This window comes from Rhinoderma darwinii, chromosome 9, assembly GCF_050947455.1.
Source record: "Rhinoderma darwinii isolate aRhiDar2 chromosome 9, aRhiDar2.hap1, whole genome shotgun sequence".
Classification (NCBI taxonomy): Eukaryota; Metazoa; Chordata; class Amphibia; order Anura; family Rhinodermatidae; genus Rhinoderma; species Rhinoderma darwinii.
The window spans coordinates 63285693-63299504 of NC_134695.1; the positions used below are offsets into that span (position 1 = coordinate 63285693).

Sequence of the window (13812 nt, forward strand, 5' to 3'; positions counted from 1 at the left end):
ATCAGCGTTCCTCTGCTGGTAATTTCTCAATGCTGGTCTGCCATAGTACCAGCAGGTCCTCCGGTGGGCCCAGGCTCTGACACAATAATGGCCCCAAAAAAAAACAACAAAAGACAATCCCAGATGGAGGTTTACCTGCATCTTGTCTAAATAGATTGGTTACATATGTGATGCATCCATAGGGATCTTTACGGCTTACTTGTTAACAAACCCCTTCCTGCTGCTGCAGCCCCCAAGATCAGTACTCTGGGGGAAACCGATCTAAATAATAATTTATATAAAACCCTGAAGCTGTCTTAAAGGGGTTGGCTGAGCTTCGGAAATTTTTTTTAGCATATTTTATTTTTTTTGTTTTTTTTCTAGAAACAGCGCCACCATTGTCCATAGGTTTTGTCTGGTATTGCAGTTTTGCCTCATTCACTTGAATACTGCAATACCAAACATTTAGCACCTCTTTGAACAAAACATGATCAGGATGGGTTTTAATTTTATCGGGAATGTTTTTATTCACTAACAGCAAGCAGTGATATTAAAAATGGTGAGGAATTTAAACATGAAGTATATTACAAAGGTGCGAAACTCTTCATTATACAGTCATTTAGTAAATTTCCAGTTTATTTTGTGTTTCAATTCTGTTTTCATGGTCTGTACTTGCAGTCAGCCCCTGAATCTAAAGTCTGTTCACTGACAGCAAGCGGAGATCTTGAAAGCGGCCTGGACTTCAAACATCTAACTTGCGTTCTTAGCCTTGCTTCACTATCTGCTCTCACTGTCCACTTGCAGTAATCTGGAAGATGTGCATTAAAGCTGTTACCACGTAGTACAAATTTTATCATTATTTGCCTTTTTGTATTTTATTCCTATTTTTGTGATGGGTCGTTTTGTGATTTTTGTTTTTTGTTTTTTTACTTGATTCCTCCACTGACCTTGTGTGATTTCCAGCTGTTACAGCGACATAGCAGAGAGAATCTGTCTCTCCCAGCAGGAATGCTGTAAAATATTAAGGCTAGGAATCCGACCAAGGAGCGCTTGTAATACACAGGGGAACGTTCCCTACTCAATCATTCATCAGGGATTCTCCAGGGTATAACACAAGGTGTTGTATAATATAGTTGAGCAGTTCATGTACCGAACATCCAAGCAATGGGCTCAATGTAAAGCTGACTCCAAGAGAAAATAAGGTGCTCTAAATCTGTTCTATATTTTTTTTTTATCTTCTCTACAGGCAACATCCAGATATCTTAAAGGGGTTGTCTAATTTACAAAACTTTTCTGAAAACCCTATCAGGGAATTCCAAGTTAAAAGGGTATTCCCATAACAATTATTGATCACCTTACCGCAGGATAGGTGATAAATATCTGATTGTGGGTGTCCAACCGTTGAGACCCCACCGATCACGAGAACGGGCTTATCTTGTCATTCCTGGTGGGCCCATAGGAATCTAGCCGCAGTAGTGCACAGGCTGGACCACCGCTCAATTCATTTTTATGGGGCTACCGCTGTGCTATCTTCGGCAGCCCATAGAAATTAATGGAGCCGTGGCTGAGCATGCGCACTGCCGCTCCATTCATATGGGACTCCCTTAAACGGCAAGGTAAGCCCGTTTTCGTGATCGGGGATGTCCCAGCGGTCTGACCCCCACTGAGCAGATATTCATCACTCCCACCATCTTAACATCTATGGCCATCTGTATTTGGAACCTGTCTTTTTAGGGGAGATCTGAGAGCAATAATACTATTTTTAATACTTGGGTTTCCGTAAAGCCACCATACTGGAATTCGAGACTTGCCGAAATAAAGTGGTTTGCCTCATTGAGGTGGTTTCTATTGTGATCCTGTAGGTTTCTTATTTGTTATGGCTTAGGTCCAAATGTTGTCTTGTGAAGTGAAGCAAAGCAGAAACTATTTGTGTGCACTGTTCTTCAGGTTTTCATGACACAACCTTTAGAAATGACTATATTGAAACTGCTCCAAGTTCATGTCGTTGTCGGGTTTCAGTGGGTTATTTTTTTATTTTTTTTATTTTTTATTTTTTTTCCAGAAACAATAGCATAGTCTTGTTTTCTAAAATCTTGGAGCCCTAACAGAAGCCTGGTTGTCTCCATTATAAATCAATGGGATTTGTTAGGATCTGTTTCACCATAGAAAAATTCTGTTAGTTTTTTTCTTGAGCGGACAACCCCTTTAACAGGGCCTTCGTGCAGCATAGTTCTTGTCATGACTATTACTGGAGTGTAGATCGCTCATATGAGTTACTCTTCTACTTATAGGGAGACTACGAAAATGATGCTGAACTCAATGACCGGAAGGTGAGTACTTCTTATGACATCCTTTATTTGTAGCGTTGTGAGTTTCTTAAACCTAGCAAGCGTAAAATAAAAAATCATCATCACCATCCATTTATCTTATGGGTTACATGTATAAAAAACAGTGCTGTCCAGAGAACTAGCCCGGGATTTCAAACCTGTGGCTCTGCTGCTGTTGTAAAACTACAACTCCCTGCATGTTATGATCGCCACTAGCTCGCAAAGAATGCTGAGAGTTGTCGTTTCGCCACAACTGGAGAGCCAAAAGTTGGAAGACAAACCTACGTTTTGCATCGTGACTTAGGAGTATGCTGATGTCCTATATGTTGCAAGGTTTTCCCATTGAATGAAAGACAGCAAGCGCATGGTCTGCGTTCCCATTACACACGAGGCACCCTGCAGTAAAGGGTGGCTACTCCGTGTCCGGGCCAGATTTTAGTTGGTGCAGTAGTCTTTTTATACTTGGGATATGGCTGTGCTTTCAAAAACTCTCTTCAGCCATTGCTTAGTTATATTTGCTTATGGGAAAGCTGAGCATCTGTTGTACCTATGTTTCTCTGATGTGATCCAATTCTGTTTTTGGCAAGAAAAATGCAGGTTATGCAGGGAAATAAGGAAAAAAGGCCAGTAATGGGTAACTGGTGGGCTTTGGGTGCTCACCCTGTAGCCCCTGAATCCCCTCTTCATCCTATGTCCTTTATAATGTGTTTCAACAGAGAGGGGGTTACACATTACTAGTCAGCCTCCATTAAGGCTCTTGCACAGGACCGTGTGTGCCGTCTGTGATTTGTGGAAAGATAGGACATGTTCTTACTCTTCCATCGGATAGTTTCTAAAAGACCCGATTCACCCACTGAAGTGAATGGGACCGTGAAAACTATTGGATGCCGTGAAAAACGGCCCGAGTGGCAATCGGTCGTGTGCAAGAGCTCTTGTAGGGAACAGGAGTTACAAAAGCTTCAGCACTGCAACCAGAGGACATAGGACCCCCTGTTATGTAGTAGATTAAGCACCAATGGTGTAAGGCAATAAAAAAAAAAAAGTGGCGTTCCATATTTATGTATATTTTTATATACTTATTTTTGTGTTTCTTAGGCTTTAAAAACCTCCCATTTTCTAAATTAAGCTAATGGAGGAGGGGGTGTTGAGTAAAAGATGTGTACAGTAATATAGGGGGCACTCGCTCAATGTCCCGGGCATCATCTCTAAGTATGGTCCTGTCGAGGATAACAATCTCCATCCAGTGTGGAGTTCCTGCCTCTAAACCGCAGTTTACATCTACTCTATCATCGGCGTAGATACACAATGTACGCTGTGCTCTTTTTATACTCTGCACATGCCACTTGTTCTGATCCTTGCCATGTGGTTGGTGTGGGTGTTAGAAGATTGATGGGAAAATTAAACATTGATGCCTTTGTGATAATTAAAGGGGAGTTCTTTGGCTGATCCTGTCAAGGAACCAACAGGAGATTTCTTAGCAGATGTGTTTTCATTGTTACACACTGGCCAAAATCCACAAAGCTCTGGTGTATCACATGTTTACAACCCTCAACTAGCATGACGTAGCTCATTTTCATGGGTTTTACTCGGCGTCCTCAATATTAGGCCTGTCTCAGTTGGCCGTAATACAGCCACCATACGTTGGCAAAGTCAAAGTTCCTACGCTTGAACCTCAGGGGGGTCCTGGTCCTGCAGCCGTAATCTGGACATTTAAAATTTGACCGTATTACAGCCGGCTAAAACTGACCTTAGCGGACATGTGCTGATCCATTTATATTCTGGATCTATGTTTCTATAGCCACTAATACAAAAACTTGAATCCGTCTTCCCTGGAGACACATTTCATGGCTCCCCTGAACTATTCATGTACTGATCACCTCACGTTGAACTAGAGCTTGTATAGCACACGCAAGACTGGCATGGTGACAGAGGAAATTAGCAGTTGGCATTCCTGAGGCTGTATTTTACGTCTTGCATAATGAACTATGTTTATGGCAAAGCTTTCGTATGAGACATTTCTGCTCTGTATTTTTTTTTGTAGCCAAGAACTTGTAAAATCCAGTAGCCACCAGAGTGAGAGACATCACTTGAAGCTCCTGAACCCCAATGCAAAATCTGTAGTAGGGCCCTGTACCTACCATGTGTCATTTATAATACTGGCGAGGCTAGGGACCCTTTGCCCCCTTCAGGCACAAGGTGCGGGGTGCTTTTGCTACTGACCAGTAATTTGAGACTTTGAGCATTGATTAACGGGTAACTAAACTTTCGAGAAACTTCTGACATGTCATAGTGACATGTCAGAAGTTTTGATCGGTGCGGGTCCGAGCAAATTAACAAAGAGAAAAGCAGAAATGAAGCGGTGCAGCGCTTCTGCCGCTCCGATTTATCGATTGGTGGGGACTCCGTGCTCGGATTTCCACCGATCAAAACTTCGGACATGTCAGAAGGTTTCAAAAGTTTAGTTACCCTTTTAAATCCCTTTCACGATATTCCTTAATGTCTATTAACGTGGAAGACTCTTACCAGATTGTAACGCTTGTTCCATTTTCACTTCGTATTTCAGCTTTTGTGTGATGAATGGGCCAGTTATGGCGTTTTCTACAAGTATCAACCTATTGACCTGGTCCGGTAAGTTATCGGTATCTACATCTAGACTATTGAGACGCTACAGTTGTTTTTTATATTTTAATCATATGTCATTCTCTCGTCATTTCACAGGAAATATTTTGGGGAGAAGATTGCCCTATACTTTGCCTGGCTCGGAGTGTACACCCAGATGCTTATTCCCGCATCCGTCGTAGGGATCATCGTGTTCCTTTATGGATGTGCGACTGTAGATCATGACATCCCAAGGTACCTCCTGCTCCCAGCTGTCTCTTCTGCAGACAATGTCTGGTCTAGTATGTTATTATAAATACTTATGGTTTGAGGTAACTCGGATAGAAGATCTAAAAATTTCTCTGGAAGCCCAATGTTTTTGGTTTACGATTAAAAAGAGTTGTTGGGTTTAGAGCCAGATTGTAAATGGCAATTTCCATAAAATTTAAGAACGCCTCCTTCTAAACTATTATATACTGGTATCATGGAAGTCATGGTTTGACGTCAACCTGTACAGTAAAAATCCACAGCTTCCAGTTCTATTTGTTCATTTAATATGTGCATACCTCCCAATATTTCAAGCCCCCATTCATTGGACATTTTAAGCTCCACCCAAGAATGCCCCCAAAACCCCAAGAAACGCCCACTTCAGAGGATATTTTTATAACCCCAGCCCCTCTTTAGGGTCATTCCATGGAACAATCCCATGAAAAACAGGAAGGTTAGGACCTATGTATGTGAACTTTAGTTAAGAATATTGTTACATATGGGCCTCATTTTTCAAAACTGGCATTGTTGCCCTTGGCAACTAATCAGAATTCAGCTGATCTTTTAAAGATACATGGTGATTGGTTGCTATGGGCAATAAGACCCTCCCTTTTTTTTCTGTCAGACATGTTTTTTTAAGTTGAGGCCCACAGAGTAGAAGCTTAAGGGCTGATTCAGACGTGTGTGGCATTTTTGCGCACGCAAAACACGCGGCGTTTTGCCTGCGCAAAAGCCACTTGCCTGCTCCGTGAGGCAGCATCATATGATGCGCGGCTGCGTGCTTTTCGCACAGCCGCCATCATTATGACACGCGATTTGGATGTTTGTGAACAGAAAAGCACGTGGTGCTTTTCTGTTTACATTCATCCTTTTGACAGCTGGTGCGCGAAACAGGCAGTTCGCACAGAAGTGCTTCCGTGCGACCTGCGTGGTTTTCACGCACCCATTGACTTCAATGGGTGCGTGATGCGCGAAATACGCAGAGATATTGACCATGTCGCGCTTTTTGCGCAGCCGACAGACGCAGCGCAAAAAGCACGGACTGTCTGTACTGCCCCATAGACTTGTATTGGTCTGTGCGTGGCGCGTGAAAACCACGCGGCCCGCACGGACGCAATACACGTTCGTGTGAATCCACCCTAAAGCTCATGGACTTGTACACAAGCTATACCCAGGCCCATCACTTGCTGCTATATATAATGATGTCAAGATATAAGTTCTTATTATAATGTGTTTATTTGCATAGTAAAATGTATGTCTAGAGCCTAGGTACACCTCCTTGGCCTTGAGTAGATCAAGACGAGGGCACTTTACTCCATGGTGTTGAACTAAAAGGTCATCACGGCAGAGTGCAGCCCTAAGTGTTTATTACAAGGGGATTTTTATTTTCATTAGAGGTTAACCCAAGATTAAAAAACATGTGGGTATGTGATACGTTTCTGATCGGTGAAGGTCCGACTACTGGGACCCCCACCCATCTGGGGAACGGAGGTCCCATGTCTCTCTCGTTCAAAGCCGCTCTATTAAAAGTCTATGGTGCTTTCTTTGGCAGTCCCATAGAGTCGAATGGAACAGCATGGAGCATGCTCCACCACCACTCCATTCAAATGGGTAACACTGTGACCCACGTTCTCGTGATCCCAGCGGTTGGACCCCCACCTATCACCATCTATTCACAGGATAGGTGATAAATGTCTAAGTTTCAACCTTAGGCCAATCCCTTTAACATACTGATGGACATACCATTACCTTAATCTGCACTAAGGAATTCGTTTGTGTGTGATTAAACTTGCTCCATTTTAGGGGAAAATATTAGTTATTCCATAAAGTGGTTGTCTTGTTTAGAAAACCCATTTTCAATTCCCATATTAGGACATGCTGAGTTAATAAAGGGGAGTCCCTTTTTTGAGACATTCATCAACTAACTGGAGTGGAGAACGGCTACAGAGAGTGTCTCCGTCTCTGGAGGACCAAGCATGTCCGTGCATTAAACTAACATCCCATTGATATGGTACCATGTAATGCTTCCTTTTTCCGGTGGTGGCGCTGCAGGGAATTGGTGACCACCTTGTATCATTCCATACCTTAACAGTTTTGCTTGTGTTTTAGACATCTTGAAGGAGGATTCTGGGTTTTAGTAATCGGTTTATATAGAAACAAAATGTGCAACACTATGTAATATACTTGCCTTTTGTAATTCTTATCCATTCCCATGCCGCTGCTCCCCGTTAATCCCCATTCCTCTGTTTACAAGTGAACATGCTAGATATTAATCTTGCCTAAAGTCACTGTGGTGGACCGCTACTGGCAGCCACGGTCCCATGATGATTTATTATGGTCTTCACGCGATCACGTTCACTTTCAAACTTGGAGGACTCGGGGGCCAATGGGGAGTGCATTGTGGGAATGGAAAGCAATTAATAAAGTAAGTATATTACAAAGTTGTTGGTATTCTTTCTCTCCCCCGCCCCATATAGACCAGACATTGCTATAACCTGGAAAAGTACCTCCTATATATTTACAGTGATCTCTACCTCCCCGAGGCTAACTACCACGGACCTAGAGTGTTTTAATATAATTGTGTGCATATATCATATGTCACAGCATCTATAGATCGAAGACCCCTGAAGTATAGGACCCCATTTACAACTGTTCTCCCCAATGCAATACATAATAGAGAGGAACTTAGCAAAGCTTACTGTATCCCAGCGATCCTCGGCTAATGCTTACAAGACCTTGTGAAAACAGGTTGGAAGACATAAATCTCACACAGGCGCCAAGAGAAATTAAAGCATCATTGTGAACATTGTATAACCAAGGAAAGATTAACACTTACAATGCGAGGGCAAACATCCAGCCCAGCGTTGCCCTTCCTACAGACCAGACTGGCAGCCGGGGCAGGAGACACTCTACAAATTAAGATAAACTAATAAAACAAGGAAGGCAGGCCATATACTTTGTGGGGGATATATGGAGAATAACATACAGACCAGCCTCAGTGAGGGAGAGTTAACAAATGAGAAGTAACTTTGCAATGTACTCTATGGTTCCCTAAAGGGGTCTTACCAAAGTTTTGCCGCAGAAGCTACGGCTAACCAGACATTTCCTAAGGCTGCTGCAAGGGAGCACATGGCGGCCATTTAGATAATTGACCACAATGTAATACGTAGATGGCTTCAGTCTGCCAGAGCAAGAAAGTGGCTCTCCATTCTGGCTCATAGTGTGGCCCCGAGCAGGGGACCCCCTTCTGACATCCAGATGTCCTATTCGAGCATATGGACAGGGGTTATCTTCAAGGGAAAACTCCTTTTTTAACATACCGGTTTTCCTATCAGGTGTGTAGAAAAGGCAGTCGCACCCAGGCTCTGGAGCCTGAATTCGGGGCCCTTCATAGATTTGTATTGGGGACCAAGGGCTTCAAGTTATCCCTCTCCATAGAGTTGACTCTATAGACAAAAATCATTGTATAGGTCTTGTCCATAAAATAAGCTATATGGTCAATCATGTGTTAAATGGAAAACCACCTTCTACTACACAATTCTACATAGTTTATTGCACAGTTGCTTCACTATTAGGTCTTTTACCCACAGTGCAGATTTGCTGCAGATATTTGCATGCATTTTGTAAGCCAAAATCACACTTGGATGCAGGACAGCAGAGCTATGAGGCGTCCCTTTATATATTTCTTCTGTTTAGGTTCCGTTCCTGGTTTTGGCTTAAAAAATACATGCAAAATCGACACTGTGAACAAGGCCTAAGCAGTTCGTTCAGTCAATGAAGTCGTGGTGCCCCTTTACGTTCTAGTAACCTATGGAGTCCTCTATATAGCGGAGATCCATTTGCTTATAATCATTGCATTCTAGATTGAACCTTACCGAGGCCTCTAATCCTTCTGTATATACGATGTCTGTTATAAGTTTCCATCTTTTTCCAGCGTGGAGATGTGTGACAAGCGAAACAATATTACCATGTGCCCGTTATGTGACAAGACCTGTACTTACTGGACGATCAGCTCTGCCTGTGCCACAGCCCGTGCCAGTCATCTCTTTGACAACCCAGCCACAGTCTTCTTCTCGGTCTTTATGGCTTTATGGGGTAAGGAAAATTTTATTTTATTTTTTTGGGCGGTGTTTTTTTTAATTTTTATTGCATATAGTACTACCTAATTGATAAGCATTGGCCACACTATTGATATGTGAGCGATAAACCGCCAGTGCTTTTGTAGTTATGGTTGTGCTGCACACAATGGGTTTCACTGGGTAGCACTGCATTATATGCGGCAGAGTCAATACGCTGCTGTAATAATGTTCAAACAGAAGTCGGGCTGAATGACAATTTCTGAGTACGTAATTTTTAGGGACTACAGCGATCTTGTTGCTCATGCACATTGTACGAGATTCTGACAGTATTCCCACAGCTCACACATCCTGCACTCATGCAAAGACTGTATATAGATGTGACCATCCAAAATCTTTCCTAGCATTTTCTATTAAAAAAATAAATAAAATCATGGTGGATATTTGCACATTTTCAATCCACCCCATTGACTGTGATATAAGGCTAATACCTACATGGGTTACCAGCTGCAGTATCCTAGATTGTGCAACTGTGCAAAAACTACCCATGCGCACTTATTGCATTATGGACCAATAACAAGTTATGGGTGCCATATTTGGGATCCATGTGACAAACTACAGCCATGTGCATGAGGACATACAGTGAATGCAGTGGCGGACACAGACTGCAAAAGGCCCCTGTGCAGATAATGTGCCAGGGCCCCCCCGCCCCCCCCCCAATACCGACAAAGTTACCTAAACATATATATGCATATAAAAATAAACCTTACTAATAAAAATTATGAAGGAAGATTTATATTGTACATTTTATTACCAGTTTAGAACACAAGTAACACATTTTTTTCCGGGTTAAATTCTTATCTAAACTAAGTCCCTAAATGTGGGCAAAGAAAATGAAAAACCTATACTCACCTCCTCCGGCGCCTCCGTTCCCCCTCCGCAGCCCCTATCCCTTTCTGTGTTTACAAAGCTGCTGTGGTGACGCGCGGTCGATGGCACATGACCGCTGCAGCCAATCAATGCCCTCAACAGCGATTTGCTGTGGAACTACTGTCCTCAGCAGCACACCAATGAGGAGTTATTGGCAGCAGCGGTCACGTGCCATCGGCAGCGCGTCACCAGTGCAGCCTTGTACACTTGTAACACAGACCGAGACAGGAGGATGGGGGCTGCGGCGGGTGAACGGAGGCGAGGGAGGAGGTGAGTATAGTTTTTTTATTTTCTTTGCCCACATTTAGAGACTTAGGTTAAATTGAATCATTGAATATAACACAAAGCACTCATGCAACTGAGATGCAATAATTTAGATGATCTTATCATGCTTAGCTTACTGCACTGTTACCTATCAAGCAGGACTGAATCTCAAGATATCTACAGAGGGGGCTGTATGGCGTTATCTACAGGGGGGACTGTATGGCGCTATCAACAGAGGGGGCTGTATGGCGTTATCTACAGGGGGGACTGTATGGCGCTATCTACAGAGGGGTCTGTATGGCGCTATCTACAGGGGGGTCTGTATGGCGCTATCTACAGGGGGGACTGTATGGCGCTATCTACAGGGGGGACTGTATGGCGCTATCTACAGGGGGGACTGTATGGCGCTATCTACAGGGGGGACTGTATGGCGCTATCTACAGGGGGGACTGTATGGCGCTATCTACAGGGGGGACTGTATGGCGCTATCTACAGGGGGGACTGTATGGCGCTATCTACAGAGGGGGCTGTATGGCGTTATCTACAGAGGGGGCTGTATGGCGTTATCTACAGGGGGGCTGTATGGCGTTATCTACAGGGGGCTGTATGGTGTTATCTACAGGGGGGACTTTATGGCGTTATCTACAGTGGGGTCTGTATGGCGTTATCTACAGGGGTTCTGTATGGCGTTCCCTACAGGGGGGGTCTGTAGGGAAAGTCATACAGCCCCCCCCTGTAGGGAACGCCATACAGACCCCCCTTTAGGGAACGCCATACAGACCCCCCTGTAGGGAACGCCATACAGACCCCCCTTTAGGGAACGCCATACAGACCCCCCTGTAGGGAACGCTATACAGCCCCCCCTGTAGGGAACGCTATACAGCCCCCCTGTAGGGAACGCCTTACAGCCCCCCCCTGTAGGGAACGCTATACAGCCCCCCCCCCTGTAGGGAACGCCATACACCCCCAATCACTCAAAAAAATGCGACCTACAGTGTGAAAAGACAAAAGACATGTATCCCCTATCCACAGGATAGGGGATACATGTGTGATCGCTGGCATTGATAGGGAGAGCGGGGGACCGAAAGTCCCCCGAAGTTCTCCATCACTCACCTCTGACTTCCGGTGTCTGCGCAGCTCAAGTGTGACCGGCGCTCCATTCATTTCTACGGAGCTGCCGACACAGACCCCGGAAGTCCGAGGTTTGTGATGGAGAACTTCAGGGGACTTTCGGTCCCCCGTTCTCCCTATCAATGCCAGCGATCACACACGTATCCCCTATCCTGTGGATAGGGGATACATGTCTTATGTTTAATGGCAGAGCGGGGAGATACTCCCTGCTCTGCCGTAGTGTTCCGTGGCATCGCGCTGTAGCAGCCATAGCGGCAGCTAGCGGAGATTCCGGCCAAGGTGGGGGCCCGTGCCGGCAGGTGACGCGGGCCCCCTCATGCCGCGGCCCCGTAGCAGCCGCTACGGCTGCTATAGCAGTAGTTACGCCCCTGTGTTAGGGGGAGTTCACACTGAGGTTTTTTTCGCGAAAAACGTCAGAAAGTGCCTCCCATTGAAATCCATGAAATTTTTCCTGCGAGCAGTAAAAACCGCATGCGGGAAAAAGAAGCGCAATGCCCTTTCTTCGGGCGTTTCTGTCTCTGACTTCCCATTGACAACAATGGCAGGCAGAAAATGCGTTTTTTGCTGCGTTTCCCTGCCCACGGCCCGATGGCCGAAAAACGCCACAAAAAAACGCAATGAAAAACGCGGGAAGTGTTCTACCGGCAGGTCAAAATATGCCTCAAAATTCCGGAAGGAATTATGAGGCAGCTTTTTCTACATAAAAACTTCTCCCTTCTGACATGAACTTTTTAACTTCATCTACCTGTCCTCTGCAGTCTGCACGTCCTCCACTCGTCCTGTGTCTGTCCTCCGCTCATCCTATGAGTTCTCCGGCAGTCCTGACTGTACTGTCCAGCCGCCCGAAGTCTTACGTCGCACCGCCCCCTGTCCTCTCCCCTGCCTGAGCGCTCCTCCTACCACCAGCATCGCCGTCCTGTCCTATTCATCTGTGCCAGATTGGCAGTGCAGTGTAGCGGCTATCACCGGGCCCGGGCACCCGCCCCCTCCCTCCCGATTGGTAGTGCAGTGTGGCGGCTATCACCGGGCCCCCGCCCCCTCCCTCCCCTCATGCCTAGTGTTGTGATGCTACTAGGCATGAGGGGGCCCGTGCCGCCAGGCCTGGTACATAAAATGTAATGTGCCTGTCAGGGCGACACGGGCCCCCCCATGCCGCGGGCCCCGTAGCAGCTGCTACGGCTGCTACTGTGGTAGTTACGCCACTGAACGGGCCCCCTTCCCACGCGGGGCCCTTGTGCAGCTGCACCGGCTGCACATGCGGTATGTCCGCCCCTGAGTGAATGTCCACCTTTTAACACCGTGACAATTTTAGGTCTGCCAGCTCCCCTAGTGGTGTAGTGGCAGAATTGGCTATGCAAGGTATTTGGTACATGGCAATGGAGTTGGCCAATCACAAAAAAAGGTAAATGTCTACCAATGCATATGTAAAAATTGCATTACTGTGAACTAGTATGCCAATGATGGTGTTAAAAGCAAGTCCTATGGTATAGACCTATTCTTTTGGCTACTTGAGACGAGCCACTGGCCTTTCAACGAGCCCGTTTGCCACACAACCAGAATAACCACCTCTCAAGGAGCAACCTGCTCAAGTTCTGTTATTTTAGAGGCAGTGCAATATTTGATGCCTCCAACAGACCAATAATGCTGCATTGTCCACATGGTCCCACCAGATGTGCATCCGTCCCTGTTTTGAGGATTACATGATTATGGCTCAAGGCCATGTATTAAATAAGAAGCGGAGATGAAAGTTTTTGTTTTCATCTGAGAAAGTGTCCCAGCTGCGCGAAGATTTCAGATGTCCGTGTTTCTCATGTTCTTAAATCTGCATCCCTTTCCAGGACCGTGCCGAGGGAATCTTCTCTGCACTTGCCCTCTTGTACACCTCTAGAATTTTTACGTAGTGTTCTTATTTTGGCATCCTACAATTTTATTTTTATTCTATTTTTTTTAAGCTGAATATGTAATATGAGGATACAAAAGGCACATCTGTTAGTATTTAGTTCCCAGTGTATCCCCTGAGATCGTATGCTCTCTATGGATTTGCCTCTATAACAATTACCGTGTTTGCCAAATGCTAAAGAGTTGTTCCCAGTCAAATTTGAGTCACATTTCCTTTGAGAACAACTAGAGAGTGGCCTGGAAGAATGGCTGAAGTCTATGTGAGTGCACTTTGTGGCAGATTTATTAACCTGGTTGTGCCTAGTTTCTTTATTTTGTTGCACATTCTTTGCATCATATTT

At 45.0% G+C, this 13812-nt stretch overlaps 1 protein-coding gene across 2 annotated transcripts in view; it reads left to right on the forward strand.

Annotated features, from left to right (window-relative positions):
- Positions 1 to 13812, forward strand: part of ANO1 (anoctamin 1) — a 76601-nt gene that overhangs the window by 37471 nt on the left and 25318 nt on the right. For both annotated transcript variants that reach the window (XM_075837961.1, XM_075837962.1), the window contains exons 9-12: positions 2271 to 2309; positions 4870 to 4934; positions 5025 to 5159; positions 9106 to 9266. In XM_075837961.1, coding sequence (XP_075694076.1) covers positions 2271 to 2309; positions 4870 to 4934; positions 5025 to 5159; positions 9106 to 9266 — 400 coding nt within the window. The remainder of the gene's footprint in view (positions 1 to 2270; positions 2310 to 4869; positions 4935 to 5024; positions 5160 to 9105; positions 9267 to 13812) is intronic.